Genomic DNA, 16416 nt, shown 5'->3' with positions numbered 1-16416 from the left:
ATGGAGGCAGAATAGGGCCCAAAATATTTGAAGGCTGCCAAGAAAATACCCAGAGTGTCTTCTGTTAAACCCCAAACTGTCAATCATATTTCACAGACTGCAGATGTTCCTAATTTGCTAAATTACAAATACATTTTCAAGTTCTATCAGGCAGAAATTTTAGCAGTAACTGGGGAGAGGATGGAAGGTTTCAGCCTCCCTTTCACTCTTATCCCAATTATGCAGCCTTGTCAAAGTCTTTAAGTGACTCATCTGAAAGCCAGATTTTTAATATTGTAGAAGGAAATTGTGGCAATGGAAACACGATGACTTCATACGCAAGCATTGACACACAAGAGAACGCCATGACCTAATGCTTCAAAGTTTTTAACCTTGCTTTGTACAATACGCTTTTCATGTTGCTGCATTTCATCAAATTCATGGAGGTAGTTATATGTGTAAAAAAAATTACCATAAAAGTAGCATGTTGTATTATAATAATACATATTAAGTGTGCAAAATGCCGACAGATTTGTGTTGACCCTTTACAGTTGAACACAACACAGATTCAACCTAATCTAACTCTGTAAACCTTTAAATTGATACATTAGAAGAAGAATGACAGATAAGCAACCATGTAATACAAGGCTATGATTTCATCAAAGGATTAGGGTGACATAAAGCACTCAAGCTCCACTCTCGTGGTTTTGTTACCAGAACCTCAAGATGGAATTTCCTTATATTCCATTGTTGATTTTAAAAGGAAAAATAAAAAGAATTCAAGATTAGAACGTTTCTATTTGAAACTTCTGTTTACATTCCATATTCCAAGAGTCACATTAATATTGGTACAATGCCATGTCAACATTAATATGACATTTATGTTGTCTGCTGGTCTCTGGGAACTTTAGGAGATAACATACTATACAGTTTACAGGTATGTACTATTGTATTTTGTTGAAGTTGTCTTCTGTACAACCAGCTGCCTGCATAAATTCTGATTAGCTTATGACAAACAAATACTTTCCCCAAAGGTGAATTTTTTTTTTATGTTCACATTTCAATACTGCCGTTAGTACTTCAGATCATCACTGTAAATTTTATCATTTTGACATTTTTATTTAGTGAACTGATACATACTACTGATGTCAGAGCTCATCTCAGAAACAAAATCACAGTCAGCCACTGCATAGTATATGACAATTCCCCACAAAAACTCTGACTCTACAGTTTGCATGGAATAAGTACGGCTGGAGTTACACATTGAATAATAAGATGCGTCATGCAAAGCATTATATGGTAATTAGAGCACATCTTGGAAGGTATGATAAGGCAGAAGGCTGAAGGCCAAGTGACTTTGATAACCAACCAAAAGCACAATAATTTCCTTTGTGTGCACTGAAAGGTCTTATTGCTCCTATGAAATGGAAATTATACACTGAAACCAAGGAAAACAGACCTGTGCATTGACTGGGTGTTCTTGACAGAACTGGAAACTGATTGTGTCCAGAGTTAGAAAGCCGTTATAAGTAAATGAGCTATATCCAACTGTGTAACATAAGGCTGAATCTTCAGTAAAGACTTCTGATGACAACAGAGAACATGAGTGAACCTCAAATGACTTTGTGTACTGAGCAATACATGTCACCAGAACCTGGTGAAAATACTGTTTTTTAATATGTACAGTTGGGTTTCATACCTGTGTACTACAAGAGTAAATGTCCCTTTCCTAGGCAACAATTTGGGCTGTTGAACATTTTACTATCTTTGTTTTTCTTCCACCAATTCGTCTGTTCTGATAAAAAAAAAAAAAAAAAAAAAGAAAAAGAGTTAAATTTGAAGTCAGTTTGTTGCACTACCAGGTTGCATCAGTAACAGAGCAGAATGTGACCCTATATCTAAAAATTACTCTTGGAGTTTAACTATCCTTAGAAGTTACTCTGCAGTAACTAGCATAGTACTAATTACTTTGGAGTAACAGTTTAGGGGAGAGCAATTAGGATATACCATACCTACAGAATTCAGATTTCTACTGCCAACCATGTGGACACATTTAGTTTCCAGAAACTAGACATGTCCACAAAATGCTAAATTGCAAATAACATCCACTGAATAAAAAGGCCAGAAGTTTATAATTCTCTAAATTTTGTTCTCTGATAATCTCACTACAATGTATGCTATTTTTAATAGCCTAATTTAGGCACTCTATTTAATAAGCTACATAAAATAGATTTATGTCCTTCCACTAGAAAGAAATCAATTCTTCAGGCCATACTTGTCATTTATATCATAAAGAATATTTTTGTTCAAAGAAATTAGTTATTCTGATTCCTATATTAATGGCAAGTTGCAATACCAGAAGTGACACAAGAATTAGATTATCTTTTTTAAATACTTGATTTATACTGAAGACGCTTGTTATATTTTGTGTCACTCCACACTGTGGCTCCATGACAGTTATAACTTTCCCTTCCTTCCCCACTCCCCGCTCTACACAAAGGCCCACCTCCTCATTTGTGGCTATGGAAGGTCAAGTATCAAGTCTCAGTAAGTAAACATCTCTCGTACTTTTGAAACACAAAAGGAGAAGCTGTCTCCCTTCCCACCCTCCATACTTCAAAACAAAACAAAACCCAAACCTCTTTTTACTCGCTTAAACGGGTATTTGCAAAATTGTGTCACAAAAATGCACAGTGAAAATGACTGATTAGTATTAATAATTCACAGATAGAGCTGAGGTCATCACTTGTCATGTTTGGCATTGTTTTTCCTCATGGTGATCCTGGCTGGTGAGTTCCAGCAGTGGCTCAGTTTTTGAAGTAAAAAACGATCAACTCTGCAGCAGAGTTTAGCCTCTGACCGGGGGCATCACACATCTGTGGCATTTTTTTTAAATGAAGTTGGCGACTGCATGGACATTGAAAATGCAGATTACACTTACAGTGTCTAGACTTTCATATATGTGCTCAGTTACAATTAAGTGAAGCAAAAAGTGTACATATTATCCCTACTGCTATTCTGTTGCTACAGAGCCGCAAATGTGAAAAGCAATACCTTGAAATAAAGATTTCTTTGTTGCCCCTAGTCTACATAGCAGCACAGTTTAAGTAAACACTAAAACTGTGGTTGAGATGCTTTTTTTATTTTTCCCCAAAGATGTAAACATCAGTCCCAGTGTCGTAAACTTTGCTGTACAAGATGAGACAGAAGATCTGAGGCAGGATGACTGTCAGACACTAGTGACAGAAGCTTGCAGGCAGTTAGCAGGTTTCTGCAGTTTCTCAGCTTCACTTGTTGGCGGGTCTGCAGTGGCTCGGAAGTTGAACGTTGGGCCCGCGCCACCATGTGCAGGGCTCAGAGCGGGGTTCTGACGTCTGTTGCTTTCAACAATACTTGAAGTGTTGGATGCCAGGCTCTCACGAGTACTAGAATGGAAAAGAAATATATATACACACTATATATGACATGCCTATATATCTATCGACCAGACAGGAAAGGAGAATAGAGTGTTTTATAATAGGCATCCTGTATTTGTATGTAATGTCACATCAATGAACCATCTCATTTTGACAGTACACATATGTTCCTCCAAAACGGGTTCCAGAGGTACTCAGCAGTCATCATACTGTAACACAGCTATACCACTAAGCAGAGCTGAAGCTGTCACACAAACTGTAAGCTGAACCGGTACCAAGCATCTGGATTTTTCAACCAAGGAAATAGCTTCCATCTTGCATGTGGAACTTACTAATTTTCTTTCCTGACTGGTAGCTTCATTTTTGCACAAAGTAGCTTCATCACATCAGCTCTGTGACTAGGCAGAGCTAGGAGAGTAATCATGTAACACAGCTTCCTCTGTTGTCTCCTCTTCTACCTATGTCTTTGTACACAAAATATTAACTAAAAATGCTACTTTACATTGAACCCATAATGCTTCTAAACACAACACTTCAATTTTGCTTTGCAGCTGAGACAATTGCAACTTACAAGACCCTGAGAAATCTTAACTGCCTGGTCTGTGATCATGCCCTAAAAAACAACTAGTGCTGCTATTTCATTCATAAAATGCACAACGTTCCTTTAGTTCTAACATATTGTTTATCCATGGGAGTGACAGAACACTTAGGACCTTTAAAGACTAAGCCTTTTAATGATACATCTAATTATGAATGCAGAGGAACCTGTATTTTAGTCTACAGCTTTTAAAAAACTTGACCAAGATATGCTAAGGCTAGTTTTACCACTACTCCTCTTTTTGTTCTCTTTCCACTCTTAATGATTTATCTCCAAATAACGCTTTTCTGTGCAGAGCTCAGAGGTTTGGTTTTCAAATAGCCATGTGGTCCCTGGTTATGTATCCTTCGCCTATATCCCTACTTCTTTGCAAAATGACATCACCACTTGCTACGGAGATGTTTACAGAGTACATTTAGAGGACTGAATGGGTTTGTTAAATAAGCACTAGAAACAGAGATACTACCAACAGAGCAGTCAGTTTAAAGTCAGCCTAAATTTACCTGCTACTGAAAGGGGCAGCTCTTGCCTGCCTTGTGTGGACCTGACCCTGCCACATGTTCCTGCTGCTTCCCTGATGCTGAACCTTGCAGTCAGCCAGATCAGAGACCGCTCTCAGTTAAAATACTAGCCCTAAGAAGGAGGGGGGGGGGGGGGGGGGGGGGAAAAAACCAAACAAAAAAACCCAAACACATTAGTGCTAGCATCAGGGGAAGAGTAGGAATGAACAGCTTTGGATGTGGCAGGGAAGAAATGTGTCAGTGCGTGGCACAGGGGAACGAAGAAACACCTTGTTTAGTTGTAGGGCAGATTTAAATCATCTTAAACTGACTGCATCTGGAAAATCAATGATGCTTTTAGGAAAACTCCTGCAGATCTTTTAAATTGATCACAATGTTACTGATCATCTTCTGCCTATTATTGCCTTATTGTCAGTAGTTCAAAACAGCTATGATGGGTGATGCACATAGTAAGAGATCTCTCTGGGCTGCAATGATGTATGGTGCACTTCTGTTGCTCATGTTTCGATTCCTCTTGCTCTGCTTTTTAATGAAAATAGATGCAAGCTTTGTTTTTCAGAGACCATTCAGTATTGTATCATTCTTTATGGGACCACCAATTCCAGATCTTCAAACATTTTCAATTCTGATATTACAAACTGACCATTACAACATGTATACACAAAGACTGCAGTGAGAATTTTGCATGCAGAGTAATGCCAAAATTAGCTCTTTCTTTAGGTGACAAAAGAGCAGTAGTATTATATAAGCTCTAAAAATAAAGGGATAAAATTAATATTGACAGCTAACATTTACTATATACAACTTGCATAAAAGCAATGAACAAAATACTGTGAGGCTGTTTTCCCAATGGCGATGTGTTCACGAATTTTGCACACAAAATACTTTTGAAGTCAAATGACCATTGCAAATCTCTTTAACTACACCCTGTTTTGTTTTTTTTAAATGCCCCTTTTTTCAATTTGTCACACTTTAAAAATATACTTGTTCTTTCACAGTGCAGAATTGGTAATTTCGATTCGCCAAGCAACACTGCACACTTCAGTTTAAATGAAAAGATACCACCACACCTCAGGAAGTCAAGAGTTACATCAGTGGAGGCTAGAAGAGTATATCTGAGGAATATCACTACATGCACATCACGTTCTTACACTCCTCCCTAGTATTTCCTGGAAAAGGGCTGCGGAGTACATTTTTTGTTATAAGGTAGGAAAGTAATAACAGCATGGTAATTATAGCCAAAGGGCTGAATTCACCCTCAGCTCAATTTAGTTTTATAGACTTAAACCGAGTAGTGACCAAAACTGGAGCAAAATCATCCAATTGAATCATCTTGATGCAAAGCTCATAAAAAAGCCTTTGAAATATCCAGACTATATGCTGGTCTTACAAAACCCCACAGAATGTTGCTTTTTTATTTTTTTTAAAGCTTACTTTACATGGTCTCGGGGAAAAAAAAAAAAAGACAGACATTCATTAATAAGTAAAACAGTAAAATAAAAAAAAGGGATGCATGGAACACAATCATTATTAAAAGCTGCTTATCTGTTTTCCTTTTGATCTAAACAAAGTGGTATAGCAGCACTAAATCCAGTATGCTCGCCATGTTCTGATCTCTTGCTAGCTAAGTTTAAGATTAACATCAACAGAAATTTTAGCTTTTGGGTAAATAATTAGGGAAGGAAGTGTCTGCCTCTGCATTAACCAGAAATGCAAGCTTGATATTCAGCTAGCATACAGCTAGCAAAATAGTAGTCTAAGAACTGATTTTTATCCAGTCGACATCCTATCCTGGAGGTGAAATGCACTCTGCAGAGTGAGACAGGCTCAAGCAAACAAGAAGCAAACACCATCATATACTCCCCCACAAAAACCAACTGCAAGTATAGCACTTCAACCAAAAGGAGAGATTACATTTAAAAAAGAACAGTGCAAATAGCCTCATACAACAGTTATATGTGAGAAAGATGCCAAGCATCTGCAGAACAATCAATAACAGGAACAATTTCCAAGTCTTCTTAAGTTTCTTTTTGAAGCTGGACTCAGTGTAAGTGGTACAATTTACTCAAATTATTTTTCAAATTTTTTACTCAGAAAAACTATACATATGTTAAAAGCCTGGTCTAGTTTAATGATCACTGCATGCTGCAGCAGGCCTATTAATTGCTGCCTTGTCATTAACATGAAGTGGGAGTAGCCACCAAATCCAAAGGAATTTATTCCAGAGTGACATGACTTTAACTGAAAATGAAATTTACTCCTGTGTAGAAGCAGCAAATCCTTTATATGCCTTTCTGAGAGCCTTTTCTATAGATTTAAAAAAAATATCTAATTCTGAGGAATAAGAACACTTTTTACAGGGGGGAAAAAAACAACAAAACAAAACAAAAGCCATTTTCTTTCACCTAAAACAAATCCAGTCTTGGAGGTTTTATTTTTAAACACAGGCAATAAATAATTTATGCTTAAGTAAGACGCTATAAGAGGACTACCATTGTAAATTATCTCTGTGTTCTTAGAGTCATTGTTCTGAACTCTGATGGGTTGCTATCCAGGGCAAACAAAACCAAGCAAGCTCCATTCCAGCAGGGACCTAGGACACTCAGAGGCCAGAGAGAGAAGAAAGGCGGCTCTTAACCTGGAAATGAGCTTGTGAAATCTTCAGGGCAGGGAACACATCACCAACTCTCTCCTCCCTATGCCTGTAAGGCTCCTAGCACACCGAGACTTCTATGATGTCTGAGATCCCTGGAATGGAAATGACTAACCAGCACCGCCATATACAAACGTCTGTACTCTTTTCCCAAGTATCTTAGGCAAGGCACCTCTCTCTCTGCTGATGCAGCGCTGAGTCACTTCTGAAGTTCAGATAGCCTGAGCACTTTCAGCTGTGTGTGGGAGCAGCTGTTCCAGTCTCACCAGTTTGGAATGGTGACAGACACACTTCCAAAATTTTTGAAGAAAAAACCCCAAAAAAGCCCAAACCCAAAACAATCATCATGTTTGGTTTTTTTTTTTCATCTGAGCCAAAGATTATGCCACCTAGTCATATCTAGTCTTCCAGTTAGTCTTGTTGATCTTAGAGAGAAAGGGAAGAGGGGGGAGTATGCAGGATCTCATCCCTTCTATTCTAAATGCAAACACAAGTTTAATACAGAAAAAAAAAAAAAAGGATACAGGGAGGTTTTCAGCAAACAGAAAACAAACTAATACAGAGTCAATGCCGCAAATGGTCATTGGTTGCTTACGATATGGTGGGAAACCCACACATCTGAATAGCAGATTCCAGAGCTGTAGAAAACACTGTCTGAAAACGTGTGAAATTGTTTAATATGGCCCTACGTTCTGTCACCAATATCATACACACATATAACTAAAACCAGAACGTTCTAGTCTGTAAAGCTGCAATGAATGTGACAGTCCTACCGTGGAGAGTTGAACCCGCTGTCCACAGTAATGCTGCTGCTGTCCATGCTGTCCAGGCGGGCTGAGTGGGTGGCTCTCTGGTTGTTGCTATTTTCTGTTTCCTTCGGGGTGAGAAGAGTAAGATTCTTCTCAAACTTTCGCTGCAGATCCCTCTCCTTTTCTCTCTCTAGGAGCCACTGCATCGTTCCAACATCATCCCTGTTCTTTTCTTCCTCAGCATTTTTGTTGGTTCCTTCCTCTGAGTCGTCATCATCAGATACGTTGTAGTAGTCGAAGGAGGCCTCCTGGTTCCCGGTTGTCTCTTGTGGTCTCTGTGAAACAGGCATGACTTGTGTGACTGAGGTTACTATCGCTTGTTCAAGTTTCTCACATCTGACTGGCAATGTGTCAGAGGGGGTCTTTTGATGGGGCTTTAGCAGGGGTGTGCTAGACTTATGATAACTATTCACAGAAAGAGTGTTGTGCAGAGGTTTAAAGAGTGTATCCTTGCTAAATATTTCTTTCCTTTTATCAAGGCTGCTTGATTCAGCGCTATGGTGTTGAACCAGCCGTCCGTTTGCAATCACCTCTGGAGTTTGGCCAGCAACCGCTGAACCACTGCTTGGGCCCTTTGGGGACTCCTCTTTGTGTACCCCAGGCTCCCTAGCAATATGTTGAGACTGTCTTTCTGTGGGAGTAATTTTTTTAAGCCCATCTGTCCCTGTCAGCATGTCATGATCCTCTTTATTCTTTCCCAGTGGTGACGGAGCAGTAAGCACAGTCTCACTGGATGTGTTGCACTGAAAATAGTCATCGACTGCAGATTTTGTTGTGCAGGAGTTGAGCTCGCTGTAAGATGGCAAATTCTCTGTAGGTTTGCTTTGTTCTAATAGGCTACAAGAACTGGGGATTTCTACACTGCCACTAGCTATTTCAGGGATACAAGTCTCTTTGTAGCTTGCAGATGAAATCAGAGCCCTTTGATGACTGAGCGACTGAGATGGCCTTAAGGTACTATCATCAATGTAAGTTTGGCTAGTCGTTTGGTCATCTGGGCTACAGCCTTCACCTATATCTTCAGGTGTGACTAAAGTAGCTGAGCCCAGAGGTCCCTTGGAGTTATCCATGGATCTAGACCTTTCTTTAGCCTTACTGGACCGCTCATTCCTCGATCTTCTATCCTGTGTATGGCTGTGGCTCCGATGGACCTTGGAGTGAGAGCTTCCCCTGGAAGGTTCAGGGAAGGGCATTTCAGTTCTTCTTTTGGCCAGCTCACCAGACACGTCCCACTCTGGTGTCATGGGAAAGTGAGATTCAATCATGTTAGGATTGCTGTGCATTATAAAATTGTCTCCCTTGTGTTCTATTATAAAACAGCCTTCCCGTGGGGATCGAGTCAAGGGATCATAGAACTCATACTCCCTTTCAGCAGGTATATCCAAATGAGAGCCATCTGATGGGTCTCCTTTGGACACCCGAGTCTTGCTGTGTGACCTCGATTTCCCATGAGACTTTCTGTGATTCCTGCTCTTTTTACTTCGTCCACTGTGGTGAGCTGAAGATCCTGCTTTGCTTCGTTGAGCTTTTTCTTCTTCAAGTTTCTTCATTAGTGCAGTGTGCCTCATGACATTTTCCACAGTCAAGTCTGGGTTAATGCGCCTGATAATCTCCATTTCTACCTCTCTAGGTATAGTGGTAGGGGTGTCCTCGTCCCTTAGCGGCCACTCTTCTGGAGGAAACTGGGCAGAGAAATTTGCCAACTGTTTTGTCTTGTCCTTCTTAAAACTTAATCGGAATAATTTGAGTCCGAATTTCTTAGACTGCTTTTCTACATCCTTAGGCTTTGTGAGTGTCTCTGCTTTATAAGAAAAATTGACAGTACTTTTACTTTTCTCAGTAGGTGGGACCTGACATAATGAAGGAGGACAGTATGAGTCTTTACAGTCTTTTGCTGATTTCCTCTGTAGGGTAGATGCATGCATGCTGTGCATGTCTTCTCTGCAACAATGGCAGGAGTCGCAGTGGTTTTTGGGTAGTGTTCGGTCCCTGACACATCCCGAGGTGGAGGGAGTTATAGTTCCTTGTTGCGGAGAGGTACATTGAGACCTGTCAGGTATCCTCTCATCCAAATGGTACCATTTACTGTTAGTTCTTATGAGAGATGGTGTTATAAAGTAAGTCTGCGGGGTTACAATGAAATAACCATCTGGAGTTGGGTATATTTTCCTCTCCCGTACAAGCATATTCAAGGTATGTCGAAGGATTTCTGGACTGGGTGTTGGAACTCCTAGAAATGACAGTAAACACATATCAGGGAGTGCATAAAACCGTGCAGGACTCTCTGGCTCCCCCCTTCCCAACAAAAAACTGGCTTTTTTCCAGTGTGCAAGCTGGAATATGCTGAACAAACAATTCCAGTAAAGCACTTTGTTAGGCATTCTCTTGTCTGTTTTTCCACTAATCTCCTACACTTCAGACATTATCAATTATTAATTAATAGAAAGGAGGCCATTAATGGAGCGTAAAAAAAGAAAAAAAAAAAACAAAAACAAAGAGAACTTCTAGTCACTTCCATTGCGCAGGTGACCTTAAGCCTCAAGATGGAATCACTGGAGATCAAAGGGTGTCAGGGGAAACATTTCACTTTTATTCTTCTTCCAACTAAATATTTATATCCCAGTTCAGCAGAACTATTTATTATAATGCCCAGTCACACATAAAACAGTGGTTATTTGTTGCTTTGGATGTCTAAGTTGTTTCTGCACAGAAGAATACTACACAGAAAAAAAAAAACATTCCCTCAAACTGCCCCTTTATCATAAACTTGATTGAACCACCTTGCTCTCCCATTAAAACATGTTTCAACTACATCAGCTGGTCCACAAAAGACACGCCTTGAACGATACAGTTCATTTACCCAAACAGACTTTTCTACTATTCTGGAAGTTACAGATTTAGCTCCTAAAAATCTGCTTCTCGGAGTTCCCTGCCTTTCATGTGAGATGTGAGGGACATTACCTAAGTGCATGTATCACATATTGAGAGAGGGACAAATATGACAACCTGCATCAATGCCACATTAGCCACATGGTAGACTTGGCATTGTGAGCCTGGTCCTTCCCACTACCAGTACTCCTGCTGGGTTCAGCGGTGCAGGACCAAGTCTTCAATACTTTATTAGATAAAATACCAAGTTAGCATGCTGTGCATAGGAATAAGCTCCATCTAGAGCTAAGGAAACAAGAGATTTAGTTTTAAAAAAAAAAAAAAAAATCAGTTTATGCTGAATAAGAAATAAAAATCCTTCAAAATTTTGAGTGGAAAAAGCTATCAATACAGTTTGTTGAACTAAAATGCATTTTAATTTTGCTAGGTACTGACCTGGTTTACATTTTGAGAACTAGAGAAATTTTTTCCAAAAGTTTGGATGGTCTATTTTAAACTAAGAAAGTTAATATTATTTACTCTGGGCCTTAGTTTTCTTTTCAACAAAACTAATTCAGAAAGAAAAATAGAATCAGAGAGTAACTTAGGTTGAAAGGGGTCTCATGAAGTCATCTGGTCAACACCCCTTCTCACCGCCAGGCCAACTTAAATCAGGTTGGTCAGGCTGTTGTCAAGTCAAGCTGTGACTATCTTCAAGAACAGAAATTCCATGGAATTATGTATGCAAAAACATTTCAACAAAGCATATGCTTTTTACAAAAATACTTCATGGAAAAATCTCAACCAGGTGTACCTGCCACAAACACAGTATCTTCAGTGGCACATAGTGTCTGGTCACCAACTCTTCTCCCACATGTCAAAGGCTGGAGCCTGTAAGCTCACTGATTTCCTTGTGTTAATAAACATGAGGATGACAGCAAGGGCTCTGGCACTATGACCAACACCCCTTCAAAAGATATGTGACGAGAAATAGAGAAGTTGTACTAATTCCCTAATTCACCCTCTTCCTTGCTACTGGGTTGCAGGCAACATAGTAAGTATTCTTATGTCTGGCTTTGAATGTTGTTTGAATTTAGAGACGTGACCATACTGCTCACATCCAGTAATACCTGTAACTAAAAATCTTACAATGGAAACAGCAAAGCGTTAGGAATAACATGGACACATGAGTGAAAAGTTACAACAGAGAAGGTGCTAGGGAGAAGTACATGGAGGCAGTAAATATATTTCATGCACAGTCCACAGAGCTGAAAGATTGGGGACGATCCAGACACAGGAAGTAAAAGAGGTAAAGAAAGGATATAATTTGATAAAATACATGAAACTGAAAATTGGAAAGAACACGCAAATGAAATGGAGAATCAGGAACGTGCATTTTCTCCCCTTCTCACGTGGGTGTCCACCACTTCTGTGATAATCCTAGAGAGAGTAACAAAGACCCCCAGAATTGCTGGATGAGCAAACATGCCAGAAATAGCAACAGATGGGAAAAGCTGAAATCCAGAGAGCCGGGGATAAAAAGGACTACCCCTCCCTAGCCCAGAGTCCTGAATCTCTGTGGACTGAAGTAAACAATATGCTGAGCTTCCTCTGGATTGTGAGGCAGTGGCAACTGGAGAGCAGTTTGCCCTCCGCATGAGCTTTCAGTAAAGCACAGGAACATGAAGAGTGATTTCAATTCCTGTAACAACCAGCGGTCATCATCCAACCTCTTCTTTCCTGCGGCGGAGCTGCTACGTCTGCTTGGGTAACACCACCCCTTTTACGTTATGCCTTGCATCACCACAAGAAGTGGATGACCCTGAACTCAAGCTCATGTACTTCTCCATCCTGTGCTGAAAATGCACTCCAGGGTCTAACCCTGCTCCAACTGAGATGCACTTGCTGTGCAGCAGCCGATCTCTCTTCCTGCCTCTACGTAAACAACCTGACCAATCCACTGCATTTTCCAGGAGCTTACACGTAAATACCTCAACACATACCTACCTTTGTCTGCGAGAACTTGGTTCTTCATCCTTACTTTACTTAAAGACTTCATTAACATACTGTTTCAAAAACATTGGGATGAAAATAAAAGAGGAAAACATTCTCCTGGGAGTTTACAGAAAAGTTAGGGAAAGAGATTGAAACAGATCTTCTGACATTTTACACTAACCGAGGCAAAAATGCACTGCAAATACATGGTAAAAATAACATGTATTTTTCACCCAGTAAACCATAATGACTACAATGTGTTGGGTAAATGAGTCTCTCAACACTGGATGCACAATAGTTACATTAATTGACTAAGTCCTGTGAATAGAGAATGTGTAGATAAACACCAAGAAAAAAAAAACTTTGCATGCCTGGGCAGTCAGTGATGCTGTGAAGTTAATCATGTCAGCCTTCTCTCTGGAGTTGGAGACTATCACTTTTATCGCTCCCAGCATACAGTACATCCCTGTGGTTCACTAAGCCAGTGGTGACAATGGCAGAGGCAGATCTTTGGGTGTTGTTTAGATCTCTTTCAGGAACTTACAAAAGCAGAAACAGACCCAAACTTGAATTAGGCTTTCCTGCATGGTGGACAGGAGCAGACAGTACTCTGGCTCCCATTGTTGCTATTTTAAATAAAGATTTCCTGGCTTTCTCAAGAGTTTTCTCTCTACAGCAACCTGACCGCATCATGTCTATGTGCATCGTGCACACAGCAACCTGACCCACTGCATTCAGAACTCTCCTTATGGTCTCCCTTCCTCCATTAAATAGGAACAAGAGGAAAAAACGCAGTAGTTTAGAGACTCTAGCATATAAAACACTGCATGACAGCACTGGTGTTATTTAAGATTATGTAGTGGTTTAATAATTCAAAAGCAGAAACTGTCTGGATACTGAATCATCAGACATGTACATTTTCTGCATCTCAAGAGAGTCTACTATGCCATCCACTGAGCTTCCAGACAGAAGATTATGTCTTGTTTGCTGCTCACAAAGAACACTGACCTAGAGTGAACTCAGTTAATGTAAGACACCTATTTTAAGTGCTACATATACAATTCACATATTTAAAGAGGTGAACGCCAGAGGAATTTGCCAGCTTTCAGAAAACCGTTCGCTTCCAAAGCAACCTAGTCCAATACACACGTATTTTCTATACTGAACTTTTGAACACCTTAAAATGATTTTAATAACTACATGTACAATACTGGGGGAAAAAAAAAAAAGAAAAAAAATCCTTACTAAAGACAGCATAGACTAAGGCTTGATGTTTTCTTCAGCCAGGTTCATACAGATAAGAGGGTTTGACTGCCAAACACAGGAACAGAGGTTACATATTTAGCTCCTTATACTGGATTTCAAAGATTTACATTTAATGTACGGGATTTAAACCATGGTCAATAAATTATGAAGTAGGGCTGTACAAACATCGTTTAATTCTAAGTTAGAATAATGGGAGCATGTGCAGCAGGAGCCCTCTTGCTTTTTTAAAAACCTGACAAATAACAAAAGCCACAAATAAGATGTGCATTATCGTTACAAACTTTTTCAATAAAATAAATTCATGAAAAATAAATCTGAAGTAGTATTTAAATGGTGTTAAATCTGCTAAAATGATTTTCTCCTGAGCTGATGCTAAGGCTTAACAAGGGATAAAAGAAATACTCTGATTGGCTCATGAAATACTAGTTAAGGATGTGGAGTGGTTGCTATGTGATGTTATAAATAATTAGCATACCTTATTTCAGATCGAGCCATGGCCCAGATTTATGCCTGCACAATGGCTCAGCAAACTAGAGGGCTAGACTGCAAGTGTAAGATCCTGCACTGAGGAAAGAGGTTTATTATTCTTAGGCAGTTTGAGAATAGCATCTGGAGTCTTAGGAAATTTATACACACCATGAAATGCAGTGAAGCATCTGTTCATTAAAACACAAACAACACAGGCAGACAAGTGCTGCTACAGGGTGAGATACAGAGAGGTTATGTGACAATGACAGATACATCTACACTGATAATGCTCTCCTCTGTCTCAGAGCATCAGCACCTAATTAGGAAAAATAAACTATCAGAATATAGGAGGACATCACATTTTTTAAAATAGCCACAGTGAATACAAGGGCTCAAAAAGTCATGGCTGATTTATGAGAGAGTTTGGGCAGACAAGTGAAAAATATCACTCAGTGCAAGAAGAGGTTCTGTTTATTGGAAAGGACATTTTTGGATAATCCTTATACACTGTGAGAACATGTATGTTTGCTATGTTAAACGTGTCAGGGCTGGGAGAGAAAGGCCTTTCTCTAGAGAGGGGGGAAAATTGGACAAAGGGTGGATTCCCCCCTCCCCCAATAATTTTCTCTACATTTTGGGAAGTCCGGTAGGAAAAACAAGGCTCTCCTTTTTTCAGTCTCAGACTTGAGAAATGCACATGTTCATCGCTAGTGGAAAAAACATGGGCAGCAAGAGACTGTGTGCTAATTTGCCTCAGGCTTCTTCTGAGCAGAGCCTACAAAATAAACCAGCCTGTTGAATTACTTTTGATGTATGGTTCTGTCTAGCAAGGATAGCACAACACACCAAGTCAACTGATAATCATGCTCCCAGGAAACTCAAGGGATGCCACCAATAAATTATCAATTCCACCATGCAAATAATGTTTATATAAAAATATTGATAGAATCATTGGAAAAATACTTGCAATCTATGGAACTCTTCCAGTACATAGCTATATAGAAAACATGAATTGGGGGGGGGGAATCATGAAAATGAATTAAAAACTGGAAATACAATTGTGAACTTTGCCTTCTTTGCATTCTATCCCTTACAACCTTTACCACTATTTTCAAAATCAACCAAGCATACTGAAAAGAAACCCTGATAAAACCAGAAATTGGGACAGAAAGCCAGTATTTACAAAATATACTTGCAGTAATTTTTTCCAAAGTGCAATTATTAAATGTCAGAGAGAATTGTTTATTCCAAACACAGCTCTCAATCCACAATTATATTTTAAAATCTCAGAACTTGGTACCAGTTATAGCAAAAGCCATGTAACCTTCAAGGCTTTAAGTAACTCTTGCTCTGAAATGTAAGCTTAAAAATTCAAGACATCAAAACATGGCTATGGTTAGGCTGCCTAGATGAGAAAGATGCATCAGTAGTTTTCCTACTGAGGCATTTTTAATTAGCTGCTTTTTACAGCTGTAAAAAAGGTACAATAGAGAAGTTTCTCAACTAGTTTAGAGAATTGTAAACTCAGGCACAGAATAGTTAAACATCTTACGCAGGATCATACAAAGCACAAGTGAATGAGCAGTAAACCTCTGCCCAATGCTTTTACACAACACTTGTAGATGTCTCTACAAGACGCATTTTGCATGATTGACCAACTCGAGATACAGACTGCCACTAGGGAAGCAGCATATTCAAGAGTACATTCTTAATATAGGTTTCCTTTTTTTGATGTTACAGTATCTTTAATCCAAGACATTTTCATTTTAGCATTTAATAAATATTATCAAATGCTGACAAGAATATCTTCCGAACAGTACACCAGCATTTATGAGCACAGTAA

The 16416-nt window shown here is 39.3% G+C and overlaps 1 protein-coding gene across 2 annotated transcripts in view; it reads right to left on the bottom strand.

Moving 5' to 3' along the window:
* Positions 1–737: 737 nt before the first annotated feature.
* The window catches only part of STOX2 (storkhead box 2), a 70776-nt gene continuing 55097 nt past the window's right edge, over positions 738–16416 (bottom strand). The window contains exons 3-5 of one of the 2 annotated variants that reach the window (XR_014228483.1): positions 7941–10206; positions 3034–3404; positions 738–1774 (exon numbers count right to left, since the gene is read on the bottom strand). Coding sequence is in view for 1 of the 2 variants with exons in the window: in XM_082314961.1 (XP_082171087.1) it covers positions 3209–3404; positions 7941–10206 (2462 nt within the window). In the remaining variant the exon portion in view is untranslated. Of the gene's footprint in view, positions 1775–2816; positions 3405–7940; positions 10207–16416 lie in introns of those variants that run through there. The other variant, XM_082314961.1, reaches the window with a different exon arrangement.

This window comes from Platalea leucorodia (assembly GCF_965183815.1).
Source record: "Platalea leucorodia genome assembly, chromosome: 6".
In the NCBI taxonomy this organism is placed as follows: Eukaryota; Metazoa; Chordata; class Aves; order Pelecaniformes; family Threskiornithidae; genus Platalea; species Platalea leucorodia.
Note: the sequence above shows the minus strand (reverse complement) of the source record. Positions and strands in the feature narration are given on the sequence as shown.